Below are 22,168 nucleotides of genomic sequence, written 5' to 3' on the forward strand. Positions count from 1 at the left end.
ATAAAAATAAATAAATTAAAATGTTTTTGAGAAAAACAACAAAAAAAGAATAGAAATAAGCCTAGAGTGCATGTAGGAGAATTGTATGAAATTACATCCCAGTGACCAAATTGTGGAGAATCTTGAAATTTAGATTGATTTCACCATAATTCCAGAGACACTTGACATGACAAAGTGTTCCAGTTCCCACCAAAAATATAAATCTAGGATCATTATGTGTTTATGTCTAAATAAGAAACAAACTGGAATTATTAAAGTGGATTTTTGTATCAATTTAAACAGCTCTATAGTTTTTGTGCTTTTAATATACTTCATTGTGATTATATACATCATAGTAACACGTAGTTTAGAATCTCTAAATTCCTACCAATTTCTCCTTCTAGACACTCTATGACGGCGTGTACCTGACTTTATACAATATATGTTTTACTTCCCTACCTATTCTGATATACAGTCTGTTGGAACAGCATATAGACCCTCATGTATTACAGAACAAGCCCACCCTCTATCGGTAAGTATTTTCCAGTATTGAATGGCCCTAACTTTCCTGATGGCAAATTGTGTATTACACAGTTACCAATTTTTTTAAGTATCTTAAAAATAAGCAAGTATATTAGGGTGTGTCTTGGTGATTAATTTACTAAGGAAAATACTTTAATTGTATGTTTATAATTGTTGAACATGAAAGAGAAAATAAGAATAATGAATAATTTTTCTGATGTTTTTAGGAATGAACACTTTCATCCTAGGAATGCTTTGGGCAGTTGTGTAATTTGCACTTACTGTTGCAAACCAGTAATATTCCAGTTCATGTGCACAAAAAAAGTAATTCACTACTTGTTTGTCCTAGAGTTCAGTGTTCTGGTATTGCCAAACTTGTGAGTAGTGATCAGTGCAAAATGCAGGTTGGCAATGTTAATCCCCATCCCAGATCTGCTAGGTTATTCCTGCTTCCCCAAACCACGTGATTATAGTTCCCACATTAACCTGACCACTTAAGTAGAGGGATTCAGTTATCTAGAAATGACTATAACTTACCTTTTTTGCCCAGGATTCTTAGGACTGGGCTTATCCAAAATTCGTGGACTGTTCTTCCTGTAATAGCTGTTGATGGACATAAAGCCAATTAGGAGTTTAATACCGAACCAGACTTATAAATGACTCCACTAAAAACACAATCATGACAGAGTGATTAAATGTTTACAACAGAATATAATATAAATAAATCAACTTTTCACCGTTAAACTTAAGTATTATGCCTGTATCGTATTTATCAAATGAGAAAATGTATTTGAATATATATGTGAACTGTAAGCTGTTACCCAGATGTATATTATAGGCAGTGATTTGTAAATTCAGGTTCATTCTTTCTGTTAATATTTTCAAGGAACTTTTAAGTTAAAAATCCATCTTGTTCTTTAATTATCAAACTGTAATAATCATTTAGTAGGTAGACAATAAATATGAGTCTAAATCTGTTCCTTTTTCTCTTTTTTTTAATTTACAGAGACATTAGTAAAAACCATCAGCTAAGCATTAAAACATTTGTTTATTGGACTATCCTGGGTTTCAGTCATGCTTTTATTTTCTTTTTTGGATCCTATTTTCTAATAGGGAAAGATACATCTCTGCTTGGAAATGGCCAGGTAAAATACATAGCTTTTTAAAGAGTGTTTGTTAATAATTTGATTTAGTTTGGTTTTTGATAACTTTGCCAAAAAAATAAAAGTCAAATTCAACTAAAACAGCAGGTATTAAAATGCAGTTATGGAAAGGTTTTAAGCTTTTTTACTTAATAAGTTTCATACAAATGAAAATTAAAACAGAAAGGCAATACAATGTAATCTTAATATGAACTCAAATTACTAGGCAGTTTTGCTATTAATTTACCCAAGACGGTATGTTCACGCCCCTGCATGCTGTTCACTACTTCAGGATTGCATTTTTAATAATAGCTACTGTTTATTTGTGCTTACTGTTAAGTGCTTTTCCTACCTCATCTCCATTAATCCTCACAATAATCCTCGCCATCACCCGCCTTTTTCAGATGAGAAATGAGGACTTAATGTTTATTTAGTTTTTTTCTTTTTATTCTATGAATTTTTTTTGTGGTATGCTTAGGAAGTGCTCCCTGTGACTTCAGTGCACTCTAGCAATTCTGAGGATGTTGTAGTTAGTGTTTAGAATTGCCACTTTTTAAAAATGTGAAGTTGGGAAAGAGTGCCACAAAGTAGCGTTGTTACTTGTTATTGGAGTGCTCATGGTAAGAGACTGTTGTCAGAACAAGGCCTCTCTCTCTAGTTGGCTAGATGGGTTAGGAGGAAAGGAATGACAGTGCTACTGTGGTAGATGGGAAATGCTTATCACCTTTACTTTCCCTTTTCCATTGGCAGTACTTACGTATTGCAAAATATATTTGGAGACACAAATATAAGGTTTGCAAATGTGAGAATATACAGTTTGATTAGTTCAACAAACATTATTAGGGACCGACCATTCCCAAGTACTATACTAGTCTCTGGATATATGAGAGTAATTATAACACACTTAGTCATGGAGCTTAGAGTCTGTGAAGGATACAGAAAAGAAACAAATAAAATAATAACAAAATATGCAAGTGCAATGAAGGAAATGGATTTCAGTTGTAGAAAGGTTTTAACCATGCAGATGTCTTTAGGGAGTAGAGTAGGAACGTACATATTACTGCCAATTCACTTTTGGGGTTGTTTTTAGCCTGGTTTGGGCAAAACTATGAATCTAGTTTGTGTAGCATAATGGTTAAAATACTTCCCAAATGAAAACTACCCATTTTTTAGTTTTTTCTCTGTGCCAAGTATATTATATGTATTAGCTTATTAAATCATAATGACCCTTTTTGAGGAAAATATCATGTAGTACTTTTTACATATTAGGAAATTAATTCAGAAAGGTTCAGAAACTTGCTTGAGGTTGCACAGTAGATAAATTACAAGAGTAGAATTGAAAGTGAGACATGTATCACTTAAAAGCCTGTGTGCTTAGCCATGATCCTAAATTCCTTTGAGAAACATGTATTAGCCATTGCTCTTCTGCATAGAATTGTCACCTGTGCAAGGACCATTAAACACAGGTATATAAGTGAGTGAAAACTGGAGAGAATGAAAAGGGGAAAAAAGTTAAGAAGACATGCCATTGGATAAAAAGGAAATTAAAAAGATCCTCTGTTGCTAGTTTACTACTTTTTTTTTATTTTAAAAGTAGTACGTGCCCATTATGGTGAATTTGAAAAATATAGGAAAAAATAAGTCACTTGTTTTCCTGCTACCCACATATAATTACATCTATTATTTTAACATTGTTTCCTTCCCTTTTTTTTTTTCTATTTTTCATCAGCCTCAATTTATATCCACTTATTTCTCAATTACATCCTTATAATTCCCCCTAATTGTAGCCTGCATTTTCCATATTAGTAAAAAAGTGTCAAAAATATTTCCTGTGGCTACAAGAACTGTATTACATGTTATAACTTAAATTTAAGTATTCCTTTAATTTGAGAATTTAAATTTGTTTCTAGTTTTTAGTGATTCTTTTTAAAGTCAAATCTTGAGCATGCTTTATACCAAACATAAAATCTGAATGAAGAGTAAATTGTTCAGCCTTTACTACAGAAGTTGGGTTTTTTCCCCTCTTTACACCTGTTAATTATTGTTCTTTTTTTTAACTCAAATTGTAAATCATTAACTTCTTTCCCCTTTTAGCCTACCAGCCTTACCACTCATATATATACCACTAGAAATTACTCTGCCACTCCCTGCCCTCAATACTAGGTATAGTGAAAAAGAAGCACACATTGGAATCAGTTAGATTGGCTTCCCATCCTGACACCTGAAGTTACCATCTGAGGGATTTGGGTGAGTTAGTTAACCTCTCTAAAACTCAGTTTCCTCACCTGCCAAATTAGGAGCATAATCCCTACCTTATAGATTTCCTATAAGGATTAAATGACATGTTTTATATAGAGAGAATTAGGCATTGTGGCTAGTTCCAGAAGTACTCAGTAAATCTTATTATTAGTTGTTATTTTTACTATAAAATCATTATATTGCAAACCTTGTCCCACCCAGTACCACCTGATCTACTTCTCCCAAAAGCTCTCCTTTTTAACTGTGTAAATTAAACTGCCCTTGCTGGATCTCTCAGAACATCACAGCATGCTGTGCTCATTTCTAGTTCCAAGCCATTGCTAAGTTTCCTCTAGAGTGCTCTTGCCTCTTTTTCCCAAAGTTTCTCTTATGACCATCTATTCTTCAGGGTTGAACCCATAGACTCCTGTCCTTTAGCTCCAGCAGCCTTTTACATCTCCCTGTACTGAAAATCTTTGTAGACATCTAGTCTGTGAGCTTGTGGATGTGTTGAATGCTTTCTGTTTTCCAATAATTATTCTTGTATTCCCGAGAAATCTACAAACAGTTGAAGGGCCTGAAGTAGAAAACATTATTGGGGAAAGTACTGGGAAATAGAGTATCTGGATGTAAAGATGAAGTTGATGCAAACAAGTGATCCTGAGAAAAGCAGGAGAAGGAATTGCATTAGTTTGGTGTCTTAGGCAGGGAAGGATAGTTGAGAGGAAGTAAAGATTCAACCCCTGTTTTTTGTCTATTAGTATCATGAATATTTATTGACATTAGTAATTTTCAACAAATGTATTTACTCATTCTTAATTTCTCTTTAAGTTAGGAAAAAACTTTTCATTCTTCATATATTTATCTCATATCTTTTTAATGAGTCTTCCTTTTCCTTAGTAAAAAATAAGAATCCTGATTCATTTTCTCTGAGATTTGGAAAGGCTGGAAGAATATGTATGACATGTCTGTGCACCTGTTTGTGTGTGGGTCTAAGTCTGCTTTCCTGCACGCAGGTCTCTGCCTCCAGCACCAGTTAAAGAGCACTCCTTTACTGTTGCTGTTTGCCTACCAAGTTGCCTGAGAACAAAAATACATTAAGAGGACTGAACTAGTAACTAATTTTTAATTGTTTTTCTTCAAAGTAGTAGAAGAGTTAAATTTAAATTTGCCTATTCTTATGCAGGCTTAAAATACAGTATTTGGAGTATGAGTTAAAAATGGGCTTGTCATACAATACAGCAGTACCATGACAAACATTTGTCAGAAGGTCACGGATTAGTAATTTGATGAATACATTGTTTGGGTAATCTTTTTCATTTTATTTTTCAAAGTTAAATATTGACTTAACATAAAACTTTTATTTCTGTAATCCAACAGTATCAACCTTTTTTGAATTGGTGTTTTAAACAGTCTTTATAGAAAAGTACAGTCACCATTTCTTTTTTATTAATAGAATTTTGACAAAAGGTAAAATTGTTATAAAATACTTGTTAAAATTTTTGTTAGAACTTTAGATAAATTTGAAGTCCTCTAGGAGTAATAGAAAAACTAACTTCCATGTACTCTTTTTTTAGAAAAATTTGAGGTAGAATTGATATATAATAAACAGTACATATCTAAAATATACAATTTGATACCTTTTTTTTACCATGTTAAATTTTTAAGAGTACAGCTCAGTAGAGATAGGTACATTCACATTGTTGTGCAACAGATCTGAGCTTTTTCATCTTGCAAAACTGAAATTCTATACCCATTAAAGAACTACCTATTTCCCCCTTTTCCCAGCCCTTGGCAATTACCATTCTACTTTATGCAAATTTGAATATCTATGAAATCTTTTTTTTGAAGTTAAATAATGGGAAGCTAAATACCAATGAAGAATGTTTATTAAGTATACTGTAAATTAGAGAGGTACTGAAAATAAATGACTGTTTTTTACAAAAGACTTTGTCTCATCTGTTGCTGTCTAGAATAAGTCTTCTCATCTTAGGACATACTAGTTCTAACAATGTTGCTGTTGTCCAGAATATTTTGGGGAATAGCTTATGTTATCTTTCTGTGATCTCAGCGAGGAAGTATTTTTTCTTCCCAGGAAGCTATTTAATTAATTAGGTAAAGGAAAATGCTATTTAAGATTATAGATAATAAAGGTGATAGGAACAATTCAGATTAAAAGAGTTCACCTCTAGTTAGAGCAGACGTCCATAGAACACAGCGGCAAAGACCTCCTGGCTTGGGTAAGAGTGCATTAGAAGAGTGAGAACATGATAGTGAAGGAAACAGAAAGGAGGGAGCCATAGTCAAATGATGAGAGTGGAGAGCTAAGGTGATGCAAGGAGGAGGATAGCCAGAGAATACTTTCAGAGGTAGCTGGGTTCCCATTCCAGCACTCCATGACATTCTGCATCAGTAGTGGTTTCAACCAAATACTTCAGAAGAAAGAAGATAAAGAAAAAAAGAATCCTTTCCTAACTAGGAACTCAAGCACTAAAATCTATTGTACTTTTTCTCAGTGGTCCGATAAGAAATTTATAAACTAAGTAACTACTGTTTAAAATGAGATCCCACCCAAATAAGGCTTAATATGTTTGTTCATTTTGTTTTTGCTTTTTGAGGTATACAAGAACCCAGAGGAAAATATCTACCTTTAGTGATTTCTTTCCTCTTTATGGAGTTAATGCCCAGTTTGAAAAACTAAAATAATTGAGATTCAAAAAATAAAGGCTTGGAAGAAAAAGGGAAAAGCCATCAGTGTATTCTAATTCAGTTAAACTTCTCTGTTGGAGATGTTAGAAATGTCAGACCCTCAGTACCTTTCTAAAATATATATTATACATTATTCCACCACATTAAAAATTAATTGAGAAAGAAAGGATTAAGGAAGAAAAACTATTTTCCTTTTCATCAAGCCTATGTCTATCTGGACCTTTTGTCAAATGAGGGGGAAATAATTAGCAACACCAAATAGACTGCAGGTATGAAATTTCAGGTTGTAATTGTGAGAGAAAGAGGAAAATAGACCTTTTTGTAGTACCTACTACAGTTTTTTTCTTGAGATTTTAATAATTCCTCCCCTTATTTCCTGTCCTTAACTACTCTTTCATACTATACATGTCATCAGTTGTTGAAAACTAACCAACAAATAGTAAGAACTCTATATTAAGACTACAAATATACTATTTTGTACCTGTATTCCACAGATAATACAGAATCTTTTATTTCAATTAAAATTATTAAACCATTGTAATTACTAATCAGGTCATTCAAGAACACACATGCAGTTTAATCCTGTAAGTAGATAAAGATTTAATAAAAGGTTATATGATTAAAATAGCTTTATCTAGTTCATTATAGAATTCCCTATATGTTCATTTATTCATGAGACAAATATTTAAAACGCTAATAATATTCCAGGAAATTAATAGAAAATGAGATATAGTATACATTAGAGGGGAACAGAAAAATATTCCTTGCTTCTTGAGGTGTCACCCAGCAATTGGTCAAATGTTTAAAATCTATAACAGAGTTTGTACAGGACAACTGAACAACTGGGGAAGTAATTCTTTTATAGATAGTTGTATAGTTAAGTTAAACCTGATACAGAAAAAGGTTTTATCTTTTGTTTATTCTTAAACCCCTTCTTGCCTAACCTTGGACTTCACTGCTATAGTTATCTTCTCTTTCATTCATCATCAGTCATCCTCTATTGGATCAAACAAATCACCATATAAAAATGGTCCAGTATCTCCCATTTTCTAATAAAAATTACAGTTCCTTGACCCACAAACTGCTCTGGCTACATTTTTCTGTGTGTCTGTAAAGCTAATTTAATTATCTTTTTTTTTTTTTTGCTGTATCTACTTGCTGGCATCCTCTTTTCCCTGGAATGTACTCCTTATGGGGACTTTACCCCCAGCACTCCCATCAAAACCATGTTCTATGGTCACCAGCCTCCTCTGCCTAGCTAAATCCAGGAGCATGTCTCAGCTTTTAAGAGCTAGACCATCAGGCACAATTCATGAAGCCTCCCTGCCTGTCACATCATCTTCCCTCAACTTCTTTTCCTTTGGCTTCCTTTTCAGCCTTTTCTTCCCACCCCCAGAATCAGGGTTCTCAGCCTCTGCACTAAAGACATTTCAAGCCAGGTAATTTTTTGTTATGGGTTTTCATCCAGTGAATTGTAGGGTACGTAGCAGTGTACCTCTCTTCTGCCCACTGGATACCAGTAGCACAGGCTTGCACACACCCCCAAATGAAGGCAACCCCAAATGTCTCTAGATCCAACCAGATGTTCCCTGGGAAGCAAAATCATCCCTGCTTAAGAACCACAGCTCTAAATGGAGCAGTGGCCTAGGGCTCAGTGCTACACCATCTTTTTTCTTTATATGTACACAGGGTGAACTCTTCCTTACCATGAATTAAGCACTGCTTCTTTGCTGAAAACTCCAAAGTTACACCTCTACCAGTCTCTTCCCAGGTTCAAAGAACTACATTCCCCACTTACAAGTACTTACAAGTCTCAGGGAGTTCTCAAGCTTAATGTAACTAAACAATTTTTTTGTGTCTTTTCTAAACCCATTTCTCTCCCAATTTTCCTTATGTTAATACATGGAACCATCTTTTACCCAACTGCTCAGGCAAAAGTCTATGAGTCATCCTTGATTTCACTTCTCTCACAACCTCTCTGAAGTCACATTTGTTCTAATGACACACATATCCTGAATGTTTCCATGTTTCTCCTCCTCCACACAATCCAGATTTCACCATCTCTTTCCTGGATGGTATTAACTGCCTTCTTCCTACTCCTGCTTCTTGTCACTGTCAGTTCTCCACACAGAAGCCCAGGTGATCTTTTAAAAATTAAGATTTGGTCATACATTCAATGATCTGCTCAAAATCATCCAGTGACTTCTTATCACAGTATAAAAAAATCCCACTGTTACCTGACTCTATCTACCTCTTGGACTCTATTTCCTGCCACGCTTGTGTTCTTGTTGCTTGCGAAGACCAATTTGTTCCTGCTTTAGGACCTTTGCACTTGCTGTTTCTCTACTTGGATGCTTTTCTCTTCCATGGTCATATGACTGACTCTCTTATTGATTTAGGTCTGCTGAAATATCACTGTCATCATAGGCCTTTATAGCCCACTCCAGTAAAATGGTATCTCACTCACCCTCCATCACTTCCTGACCACTCACTCTCCTTTCAGTTTTCTTCAAAGCACTAATCTCTACCTGAAAATATATATTTTTTAGGTTGACTTGTTTATTTTCTGTCTCCTCCACTATGTGTAAGTTCCAATAGGTCAAGGAACTTTATCTTGCCACTGCTTTATCCCCAAGGTCTGGAATGATATTTGGCATATAATAGATACTCCATTACTATTTGTTGAGTATACAGATGAAAAATGAGCAATCTATTTAGAGTACAAGTTTGGCTTTATTAAATAACTAGGTAACAAATTCAGTAGAAGTAGTGATCCAGAAAACAGGCAGATTGTGATAGAAGGTGTTTTGAGCATCTCTCTTTGGAGCAGGCAAAGCCAGGTTTAGTAGAATTTAAAGTTTACACATTTTGGCAGGCCTGCTTAAAGGGAACAAAATGCACAACTAAAGTACAAACTTACATATACGTGAAAGTGACTGTGATGACATAAATAAGTCCCACTTAACCCAAGCCAGTGTAGTAAGTCCAACTCAATTTCTCTTTAGCCAGATCCCCAAAATGAAAAGTATACTGCCGTTTATTTCCTCACCAGCTAGTCAAAAGGAAGTCAGAATGGAAAAAGACAGCAGTCAACTGATTGATTGCTGTTGAAATACATTACTTTTGCTAATTTTACACACAAAAAAAGAAAATGAATATGTGAATGTGTTTCTACAGCTCCCTCTAAGGCCATGAATGCAAGAGGGGTCCTTAAATCCTACTCTGCTTCTAAGAAAGGTACCACATTATTAGTCCCAATCTGAACCCAGTAAAAGTGCTGAGGGATAGATGTATAGTTGTTAGCACTTCCAGCCACAGATTCCCTGGCTGCATAAAATATTTGTCCCCATAGTCCTGAAAGAAGAGACTGGCACTCCTCCAAGAACTGGGTTGAATGAGATCCTCAGTATTTCCAGGTCATTTCTAGAGATAAGAGCAGGAACATAGGGAGGAGTTCAATAAGCCTTTTCCATTCTTTTCCTCTTGACAAACTCCCAAAATACTCTCAAGTAAAGGAATGTTAATTGATGTTTCATTTTTTAATGATAAAAACTATTATTTATTGAGTGTTTATTACATACCAGGCACCTATCCTTTTTGCATACCCTGATTCTTATAGAAACCTGTAAAGTTTTTTCCTATTTTACAAATGAAAAAAATGAAATACAGAGAGGTTCAGTAATTTATCAAGTAAGTGGTAATTGTTAGAAGTCTCTAATTTTAAAAAAGCCTTTTTAATGGTTATTTAAACCAACAGTAAAGACTGAATACTTTCTAAACTAAATTAACATAAGCTTCTGGTTGTATTATTTGTGGAAATTAAATCCTGACATTCTTTAAGGATTCTGCATTTTTAATAAACCTTAGTAAGTTTTGGCCATAAAGCCCAGGGGAATGCTTTATGACTGGAGTTAACTGCATTTTTACATAGAATCCTTTGAGGAGTAATTCCGCAAGCCTTTATCTTGTCAGGTATTGGTTTTGTGTTTAAATTTATTCTCTCCTGCTGTGCCTGAGCTGTGTCCAGAAATACAGTGGTACATGATCTTGTAACTTCTGGTTGGAGTGGTTTCAGAAAATAACTGTGATTGAACAGAGTTTTGTTATTTTTACCGTGTAACAGGAATAAAGCACTCACTAACAACTGTGTTTATTATTCTAACTAAAAGCAGTCACTGCCACATAATTTCAAAACCCATCTTTGTATTTCCAGTCTGATAATGTTATTCAAAGGACCATTTAAAAAAAAATTTTTTTAGGACCATTTTGCATAACAATAAACATAATATGTTTTATGGTGCTTCTTCTCATTCTCTTTTAACTTTACTAATCTAGTCACAAATTTCAAATGTAATCTGATTGAGCATCATGTTAACACATAATACAATAATAGTTTATTCTTTCTATTTAGATGTTTGGAAACTGGACATTTGGCACCCTGGTTTTCACAGTCATGGTGATTACAGTCACAGTAAAGGTATGGTACAGAAATTAGAAACATGGATAAGTTTCATGTCTGTATAATTCATAGTTAATTTTATTTCATTAGTCATCGATAACTATTTCCCCTTTTTCCCTTTATAGTCAGGAATAATTCACTGATTGCAATTTTAATAATTCATGTAAATTTTTGTCAAAAAATCCTTTTTTAAGTTCATTAATTTGGAAAGCCTCAGGTGATTTTTATGGTTAAATAAAGGTTAATCCCACAGTACTCATCTCTGAAATTTTGCTTCTCTATATATAATGCTAGACAATAAAAGTTGTTTTAGAGTTGAGAATAAAATACTTAGGAAATTTAGTGCTGCTTCCTCACAGAAGAAAACTATTATAAACTTGAAATTGTCCAGTTTCATACCAGGACCCTTTCATTAATATTTATCTTCTGACGGACTTTACTGTAGGAACATTAATCACTTACTATTAGTACATTTTATTCTTGAGTTTTATCTGAGAGGTTAAGGTAAGTATTATTTATATTAAGGATTTTTTTTTTTTTTTAAGATGGCTTTGGAAACTCGTTTTTGGACCTGGATCAACCATCTTGTTACCTGGGGATCTATTATATTCTATTTTGTATTTTCTTTGTTTTATGGAGGGATTCTCTGGTGAGTGACTATATTGTATTTTTATTATATTGACTCAACTCTAATATTTATTGTGATAGATTATATTATGTACCAACTCTGCTCAGAACAATTTTGAGACCCTATCCTAATAATAAATTGACTTCTTTCAGTTGGTCTTTGATATGGAGAAAAAAGAAACTAACAATTACTAAATATCTACTACATTCTAGGTGTTTTACCTAGGATACTAGATTGATTGATCACAATAATCTTATCTTCCCCATTTTTTCTATAGGAAACTGAGCCCCAGGATCACAAAAGTTAAAAAGTAGCAATGCTAGAATTTAAACCCCAATTGTTTTACTCCATAATAAATGTTCATTATACTTACCATATTAACTCTAAATTATTTATTAATGTCAATAATTAAAAAAATCACATAGAACCATTACATTTTCATGAGTGAGTTAACTTTTCGTCCAAAAATGCTTCATCTTCATTGCAGCTTCAGTGCAGCTCTAATAGATTAAAAATTAATGCCTTTCCTAAGATTCTTTGATAAGTGATGGACAACTAAAGTCTCTCATTTGGAGAATTTATATTTGGCTGTTGTGTCTTTGATCCCTGTATCAAGCAAAAGATTACCAAAGTTAGGCAAAAAAAACCTTGAATTAGTTAACTAACTTCCACTTAGGATCATAAAAGGATACTCTTAGGAATATCATTTGCTTATGACTTGTATTTGTTTTTAATCCTCTTTATTTCTCCATTTCTTTCTGTATTTCCCCATATTCTTTTGAGGTAATATATACAAAAACCCAAAAAAGAGTATCTTGACAGTACCTGCAAACTGTGTAGAATAAGCATCTGTGGATTCATTTATTTTAAAATATGTTTATAGAGGAGAACCTCTAAGTAGAGCTTTTCAACCTAAAATTTGGGTCATTAATATTTAGTTGTTTAGTAGAAAATACTTTGTTACATACTTTTTCTTAGTCTCTGAAGTCTCTATAATGACAATTTTTGTGATATCCTACCACTAAGATAGAGTTATCTAGTCAACTACTTGCCACTTACCTAATATTAAAAACTGTAGTTGTCATTAAAAGTAATTGGATTTTATTTTTAACAATTAAAGTCTATCTTGTTTTATTAGTTATTCAATTAATTAAATTATACTGATTCCAAATTTTGGCCATTTTTCTGCAATATTCTTAAAATTATAACCTTTAACTATATTATTTACATAATGTCTTAATTTAAGAAACTGTCTTGTCAGCTTCTACTTTTACAAAGCCCATTTTCTTTCTTTGCAGGCCATTTTTGGGCTCCCAGAATATGTACTTTGTATTTATTCAGCTCCTGTCAAGTGGTTCTGTTTGGTTTGCCATAATACTCATGGTTTTTACATGTCTATTGCTTGATATTGTGAAGAAAGTATTTGACCGACAGCTCCATCCTACAAATACTGAAAAGGCCCAGGTACAACTTTTTATATACAATACTGTTTTAGTTAAGGGTCTTTAACAATGAATAGCTGTCGTTACAATTTGCTTATGTCAGAAAATAGGAGACTGTCCATTCCTGTATCAACTTTTGCAATATAAATACTGTTAAATCTGATATTCTTAAAGTTATTTCTGTTTGTTAATTTTATGACTCCTATCAAGTTATAATTTTTTTAAATTACATTTTGTTACTAATAGAATTCTAGGTTTTCAAATATAAAACTTGTTATGTCCAGATAATAATAGTATCTTTTAAATAATACTGTCACAGTATGCTATCAGGGGTATATAATTGAGATACATATCCATGTCTTTAGAAACATCAGAATTCAAGTAATACTTTTTTGGCTTATATTGTTTTCAGCAAAAGAATATGAAATAAGTTCTTTAACCTAAGTAATTTTTGAAATAAGTTCTTTAACCTAAGTAATTTTTACAGAATGGATTTTTATAAAATATATTCTCACTAAAACTCATTTATAAATATTAAAAGCACAGTAGATATTAACAGTATCAAACATAGTATTAAAGAATATGGTCTTTCATGCCTGATAATTCTCAGTTCAAAATCTAGTTCTACCACTTGGTAGCTCTGCAACTTTAAGTCTCAGTTTTCTCATGGGTAAACTGATGGTAGAAAATCTATTTCATTACCTTTGTAATAAGGATTAAATGAAATAATGTTCAAACATGTAGTAGATGCCCAAGAAATGGCAGTATTTAGTTGAATGTTCCTTTTTTACATATCTGCTTATGCGTGAGTTAGAAATCTATCTTAATTTGTCCTATTAACTGTGCCATAGCACTTGATATGTATCCTCAACTACTAATTAGCTTTCATACCCTGTAAACACTTAGGTTTATTAACCATTTTATTCTGCCTCAGTTGAGTTTTTTTCTGTATGTGTGTGATATGCCAAACAAATTTTGTTTAAATTTGGAAATTCAATTGCATATTCTGCAAATAGAATAACTGTTCCCTAAGTATTTAGTGATTTGAATTAAGCTTCCTAAGATCATATCAGCAGTTCTTTAGCATTCATTTGCTTCAGTAACTGAATCTTAGCCAACACATATTTTAACACCATTGAGCAGCATAGGCCTCTGAAGACTGATAAACTTAATTCAAATACTGTTTTAGCCATTTACAAAGCATATGTCCTTAGTTAAGTCACTTGCCTAAGCCTCAGTTTCCTCCTCTGTAAAATCACAATAATAGTTACTGCCTTACAGAAATTTATCATCAAATTTATGTTCAGCAATAGTGAACATAAAAAGACCTAATGCTGGGCCTGTATGTAATAAGTTCTCAGTAAAAATAATTATAGGGATGATGAGGATGTTGCTCTGTGATACTGATCTCCAAGTGGGACTAAAAAAAAAACATGTGTAATTGATTACTCTCTCTACATATGCATGTATTTATATCAGTATGGACAAATTTTTTCCATTCTGCAATATATTACTTAAATATGTATCAGAAACTTTTGCCTATCTTTTTTCTAATCTTCAAAGATAAATATTTAGAGTAAGAGGGAGCTATTTTTAATACATTGTCTATTATACTTTTTCTAGACCTTTTTGGAGAACATATTTGTCCCCCCCCTCTTGCCTAAAGTTATATTTCATGAAAATATATTAATGATGTCACTTTAAGAACTTCTTTATAAAAATAGTCAGATTTGTTTACATTTATCCTTAGAAATTATATATGAGGCAAAGCATTTGCAAACTTATGATGTGTTTCTGTGGATATTTCTTAAAAATAATAAGAGATGATAATAATTGTTCTTATTACATTTACTGTAGCCTCTTTTTAAAGGATTACATAGGAAATATTTGGTACCTCAAGGTGGACCCTTAAACAAGAAGAAGTAAAAAGTACTTTATGTGTATTTGGTTTTTTACCATAGGTTAAAGTTGATTAAAAATGGAATCATTTTATCATTTTAATAATGATTGATTTAAAAAATCAATCATTTTATCTGTGTGAAAACCAATACAATCTGCCTTTTTGCCCCACTAAATTCACTTTGAAATGAATTCATCAAATGTTCCACTATGGTCTAATCCAAAGAGAAAATCTCTACTTCTCCTCAAGGATCTTCAAGCTGCTGGATTTTGTTTTGTTTTGTTTTGTTTCTTTTTGGCTAAAACAAGCAGTGTGTAGTCATTCATATGCCATGTGTAGCATTATTCCTTTGCCATTGGCAGTAATCTTTATTCAGCCTTACCATCACCTCTGATTTCAAATGATGATGAAATGATTAAAAAGTTATTAGCTACTTCATTGTTTACCATAAGTAGCAAAAAAAATCATATCAAAAGAACAGCTGTCAGCATTTATTTTGAGTTTTGTTTTTCTCCAGCATAACAATGTGGTATTAATAGTGAAGAATAAATTATTTTGATGGCAAAGCCAACGGCCCTACAAATGTCAGTCATATATGTGTACCATGTATGATATTTCCTACTCTTGTAGGAGCAGATGTCTTTACAAAGCTTGTCCTGTGTCTGTCTCTTAGGTGATAAATACAGCTCACTGACTTGTTGTATGTCCATCCCTTTTCTGTCCACTTATAGATGTACTCCAACACAGTTGCTTTAAGTGACGAGTTCATCGCACTGCAGCCATTGTCGAGGGCAAGGAATCAGCTGAGCAAACTTAGGTAGAGTAGGAGGAGTAGAACCTTGTTTAATTCTTCTGCATGCAAAAGGTCAATTAAACAATATTCAAAAGATGGGCAGAGGCATGAATTAAGATTGGGGCATTGTTGTTAACAGAGCTCTGTCTCTAATTTGACCTTTATTAATGCATATATTAAAACTAAAAAATACATCCATTTCTTCTTTGAGAAGAAAATACAGATGAAAATTCAGCATAACAGGACAGAGGTCTGTACCTTGCTATATATTTTACATCCTAGCTATCTTTTATAGCACAATTCCAATGCTTCTGCTTGTCATATTATTCATATTTAAGAATGCTCCTGCATGTTGAGTTATTTTAAGCTACAGAAATTTATCATCAAATTTAAAGTTTTAAGTTTCAGTTACTTGAAAGTAAGAGCTGCCCATTTTTATCTTGCCTTAATCTGTGTTGTAAATACATGTGTGTGTTTGTCTTCGTACACTGTAATGGCTGCTGAAGCATTTCACATCCTTACTACTGTTTCGTGCATCTATAAATTGAACAGTGTGTTTTGTATCTCTTACATACACCTTTATCTTCACGGATGTCCATTCTGACAGTTTCCACCAAAAAATAACCAGTAGTCTGTAAAGATGTTTTTTAATGGGAGAGAATGAAAGCTTAAATTCTAGAACTTTTGATATTAACATACCAAAACTATATATTAACTTTGACTCCAGTCTGAAGAGAAAAAGTGATATAACTAAAATATTTGTTTTTAGTTTAGGCACTCTTGAGTTTCTCACCCTGTCAGTATCTTGTATATTCGTAATCATATATATTTTCTAAACTCTTTCTTATTTTCAAAGTTTCTAATCTGCCTACATTCACTTGATCAAATGGCTTTGGCAAATTATTGCTTAAGTAACCTATTAATGTAACTCAGTGGGTTCATAATTTTGAGCTGCTTTAAAGTTTTGTCAAACCTTTCTATTTTATTCTTACTAGCCTCAAGATTTTTTTTAATATTCTACTTTGAATTAAAAAGGTATAATATTTGTGGGTGAATGTACAAATGGATATTTAATTGGGAGTCAGCTAAACTTCATGTTTTAAAAAAAACTAAAATCAAAACACATTTGAAAATTTGCGATCACCTTTGGTTGAGCTGAGTATGTGTATCACATTTTATCCATATGTGCCTTTTTGGAAACAATATCACATTTTTGAACATCTTATTATGTAATTCTAAGGCAATAAGAATGCTCAGTATTTAAAAAGAACACTGGCAAACCCTTTTGTCAAGTGAAGATAACTTTTGCAGTGTGAATAATCTTAATATTCCCATGAAATCATATTTTCACATATGTTGGCTTAGATAAAGCCGCATTTTTTGAGCAATAATAGACTAAAATAGAATGAGGTAAAAAGATCATAAGTTAAAGAGATCCCAGTCTCTGTAATAATGTAATAAAGTAGTATGCTTGACATTCATGTGTAAAGGAACTCTGAGAGTAGGTTATACTGGTCAGAAATAATGACTGGCCTTTGTGCAAACCCTTCTACAATCAGGTGGCATAACAAAAAAAAAGAGCCCTGCGGGGTAGACAGCAGGCCTCCGTGCTATTGCTACCCTTGGTTCTATTCCCTGTACCACCTGACCAAGTGAGTCCACTTCTCTGAGCATCAGGGCTCTTCACCTGTCAGATGATCATTTTACATACTGTGGTCTTTTTACTTAATGTCAGCATCAGAAAAAAACAAAAAAAGAAATACTTTGCTCAACCAAAGAGCAGGCAGAAATAACAGTTGTTTAAATGAGCAGTGAGTGACCACTGGGTTGGCATTTACTCATAGCTGAATGAAGACCAAATGCCCACTTATATCTGTTTGCCGATGCGTCCTGCTTGCTTTCAAACCTGAAATCAGGTTAGTACTCGTTAAGAACTGTAATGCAAAACTTTTAATTTTCTTTTGAATAAAAGCTCATACTCATCTTGAGTATTTTTCCCTCCCCTGTATTATAGGTAAAGCTATAATAATCTATGTTTGCATAAACTTAGTGTACCTTGAAACCAAGGAAATCTACTACTTTTTTTTGTATATATATATAAGAAATTCACTCTAGCATTTTTTTCATAGAAATAATTATTGGTCAGTCCTAAGACTGAGAAAATGCATATTAAGGAGGAAAAATATGGTTTTTATTCACTGAGGGCATTTTCTTATAATTTAAGAAACGTTAAAATTAACATGGCCATGGGCACATAACTCCTTAGGAGAATATAGAAAAAAGCAAAGAACAGAAATTTGTATAAATTAGTTGATACTAAAAAATATATTTCAAATTAGGAGTTAAATAATTTTGTTAAATAAATCAAGCCAATCCCATACACACACGTCTAACATTTGAAAGACCCATGTGTGGCACCCTTCTACTCTGCTAAAGTACATTTAGAGAAGCCTTCTGAGACAGGAGCATGAGAAGTGTGAATGGGACAAACCTTTGCAATAAGAATCCTAAATCTTGGTGGCAAGGCTTTAAGAGAAGAAACTGAATTTTATTGAGGGAAACCTGCTTTTTATTAAATTTTGTGCACTGGAAAATCGTGGCTTTATTTTGTGTGCTTTGTCGTATACCCCTTAAGAAGCTGCTATTAGCTCTCTTTTGTGACAGTGAATGAATGTGGTGGTGTGTGAACATTCATTTGTGCTTCACAGCTTGTGGACCCCAACTTGCTGTTTGATTCTAAACCTATATACAGTAAGAGTATTGTTCTGTAATATGAGACTTGTTGCTTTTCTGTCCTTCCAGATGGAAGAAGATAAGGGTTCAGTCAGCTCAGCATATGACTTTGCTGAAAGCAAGCACAGAGGGGAGGACAGTAGGCACCTGCTAGCTGAGGCTTGCAGCCAGCAGGACAGTTCTTGCGTGCACTAGGTAGTACTGCGCTGCGCTGGACCTTCCTGGGGAGCATCCGCTAAGTTCTCATGCTCGGGGCATGCTATGGGAGAACTGGCCCCACATTTCAATTTTTACTTTACGAATTCCTTCACTGTTGCTCATACGTTGTTTTGGTTTACTTGTTTTCATTTTTTGTGATCTTCACATTTTTTTCTATGTCCACCCCCCAGTATGTTATTAATCTTCCTCTGGAATTGGTGTTAAATCATATCTCACCACAAATTGTAACCTAGTAAGATACCCTCATGACTATTGTCCTGAATTCAAGAAATTATTCCTTTTCACTTCTTCTTTTTAAAATACATCATGCTATTTCTATTATTTCTGAAACTAGTTTTCCCACTTGAAGTCATAGTTGTGTATCATTTTATACATCTTAAACCTAAGTCTACCTCTGAGCTGGTCAAATGGATGAGTGCTTAGATGTGGCACTGAACAATTTTCTATGAACGGATATTCACCAAACTCTCAGTTCTTACCTTTCATAAAATGTCATTGTTCTACCTTTGTAATAAAAAAGCACAAATTGATTAGGACTTGATTCACTCCCACCTTTAGGAATAAACCCTAACAACCACTTATAGACTGAATTGGAATATGCAGAATATTTTTTGAACAGTGATAATTATGGAGGAAAAAAACTCTTACCAGCAATAATTTTATTCTTTCTTAGACTGTTTGCCACTTTGTGTATCATAATTACTGGTCAAGAAGGTGCTATTGCCTCATCTAGGATAAACTTTTGTAAATAGTGAAACTTTAAAACAAATCTACTTGAAGATTGTAAATCTTTACTATAATCAGACTCAGAGAAAAGGTATAATAATTTGAAAAATCATAATTTTCCTGGAAGACATATTCAAAAGAATTCTGAATTTTTGTTTTAGGATGCTTTATATGAATATAATACAGTTATTTTGATAAATATGGAAGGATTTTGGGTTTTTAAAATATGCCCTGATTGAGCTGCAGAGAAAATTCAGATGAAGAGCTCTCTGGGTAGAAAGGGAGCTAGCTAGGATTTATATTATACCCTGGTTACCCATGAAGCAGATAATCCACTTGGGACCTGACTATACTAAAACTGTAAAATTATGTCCTCTGTGATAAAAGTTCCCCAAAGGTTCAAGGTCAAGCCAGTATTTCATAAGACATGGGTCTGGTGCTGCTTTAAGTGTATTCAAATATGTGATACAGTTGAAAACAGGCTCTTAGAATGTTCCTATTAAATAATAGGGGCCCTTTTGTAGCTACTTTTGCAAAGGAATGATAAGTGAATTTTCTCATCATGCTGTGACATTTGATCTCTTCCTATAAACAGGAAGTCAGATGAACCCTCAAACCATGAATGTGATTTTAGTAATATTACTGGGGACATTACCCTCATCTGCAGTTTTTTTCTATTCATCATTGAATTTTAATTAGTTAAATGAAATGTATCTTGAATATTTTTCTTCTCATATATTTATGCCTTTGGCATATATTTTGAGATAAAAATCACTCTTAAAAAAGAAAGTGTTGTATAATATCCCTCTTCTATTTTTTTCTGTCTTGAAGTGGGAGTTGTTTCTCCAATCAAAATTTGGTCAACATTGCCAAATCAGGCAAAGGGTTATGCTGAGCCCTGAGTATTGCCGTGGATAGGGTGTTCTGATCATCTCCTTTTACTGTCACCTGTCTTTTAAGCCTCTAGTGTTTTGTCATTTCCTTGTCTCTGGCTCTGCTCTGGATGCCCTCTTTCCAGCTGTACGTAGCAACCATGGGGATGTCAGTAGGATGCTAGGGCTTCTGGACCAGGGTGCTTAAGCCTCAGACCTGCCTCCTGCCACCACCAACAACCAAAAACATTTTAAATAGTTTCAACCAACTGCAAGTCCCCTTCCTCTCCTTCTGTGACAAAATGCTTGCAGCTGCTGCCTCATTTAACAAAGCAGTGAACTACAAAAGGAACAGAAAACCTTGCTGGCCTGTGTAAGTTGTTTGCCACTAAAAGCTACTTTTCTGAATGACTAAAATTCTGTAAATAGAATTCAACAATTCAAAGAACAATAATAAGGCCGCCACTGGTGGCAAGACCTGGATGCATACTGGATAAATATGAGTATGCTTTCAGCACCTTATAAAACTAATGTGATTTTCAAATCTGTGCTGACTTACTGAACAGCTTTTTCATCAGGAGGTTAAAATGAAGAAAAATATTAACACTGACATTATTTCTACCAAACAGTTACCTGTATCATGCCATGAGTGATCTAGAAAATTGAACTTTTTTTTTAAGAAAACTGAATTCTTAAATCAGCTGGACCATGGCTTAGTTCACTAATTAGTGCTATTCTAATTTATCCTCTCATCATTACCATCACTGATATGAAAGTAGTGGAAATAAGAGCAGTGAACCCAAATTTATTTCAAAAGGCAAGTTCTGAAAAGATGACCATTTCTATTAGCCATACATAGTCATGTTAAATCTCCATAGTTGTTTGCTTGGCAACCCTTCCAGCTCTAGTTATGTGGTAGAGAGTAAGTCTTACCAGTAAATCAGAATTTCTGGTAAATTAAAAGCTACTTCTTGGTACTACCAGGTAGGGTCTCACTCCCATTACTTGGCTTTTTTTCTTTACTAGTATTTATAAATAGTACAAAAAGATAAACTAATAATTCCTTCCTTATTGAGTGAAATGAGATCTGAATGTTCCAGCCCATTCCCACCCCCAGTTATACAAGCAGTTGTGGCTACATGTTGTCCAGCTGGGCCCCAGGCCCTGAAAATGAGATCACAGATGTGTGTATATGTGGGAAAGTGGTAGAGCAAAGTTTGCTAGAGGGCAGTGTACGGTTTTCCATAGGTAGCTTTAGGGAAACATAATTAACATTATGCATTTTCAAAGGCTTTATTCTGTTTAGGGGAGAAAGGAAATATTTTTTGTTTAGTTCAGAAGGTGAACTGAAGAAGTCATTTATAATATTTTTGACATTTCAAGATATTTAGTCTTTCTGTTGGGTTGCCCATATATTAATACCTGTTCCTAGGTGTTAAAGTGAAAGGTGATAAATGCAAAGCAGATCCAGACCTAAGCAATGTTCTGCACGTATGTGGCCACTCAGATGCTGCTGACCTTATGGATATCTTTAGTGAATCCTGTCAGTTGGTTGAGCACCAACTACGTAGGCAAAGCACATGTTGTTAAACTAAGTACCAGACTTCTTGCTCTCTTAAGTTTCTAATCTACTTCAATGCACCCCAGGTAAATACGGTGAAGAACTAATTTATTGTTTTGTTGTTTTGTTTTTTGTTCATAATTTCCAGTCCATCATTGACCAATACTTTTATAAAATAAAATAAAATTTAATTATTAGGAAATGAAATTTTTAAAATATATAAAATAAGCTCTAATTTTTAAACT

The 22,168-nt window shown here is 33.5% G+C and overlaps 1 protein-coding gene across 7 annotated transcripts in view; it reads left to right on the forward strand.

The window, feature by feature from the left end:
• ATP11B (ATPase phospholipid transporting 11B (putative)) overlaps window positions 1–22,168 on the forward strand; it is a 164,937-nt gene that overhangs the window by 115,214 nt on the left and 27,555 nt on the right. For 4 of the 7 annotated variants that reach the window (XM_057500345.1, XM_036926687.2, XM_057500371.1 and 1 more), the window contains 5 exons: window positions 384–511; window positions 1,508–1,646; window positions 11,002–11,067; window positions 11,595–11,698; window positions 12,976–13,141. In XM_057500345.1, coding sequence (XP_057356328.1) covers window positions 384–511; window positions 1,508–1,646; window positions 11,002–11,067; window positions 11,595–11,698; window positions 12,976–13,141 — 603 coding nt within the window. Of the gene's footprint in view, window positions 1–383; window positions 512–1,507; window positions 1,647–11,001; window positions 11,068–11,594; window positions 11,699–12,975; window positions 13,142–15,750; window positions 15,837–18,614; window positions 18,741–22,168 lie in introns of all 7 variants that reach the window. The other 3 variants (XM_057500354.1, XM_036926688.2, XM_036926689.2) reach the window with 2 other exon arrangements.

This window comes from Manis pentadactyla, chromosome 1, assembly GCF_030020395.1.
Source record: "Manis pentadactyla isolate mManPen7 chromosome 1, mManPen7.hap1, whole genome shotgun sequence".
Taxonomy (NCBI): Eukaryota; Metazoa; Chordata; class Mammalia; order Pholidota; family Manidae; genus Manis; species Manis pentadactyla.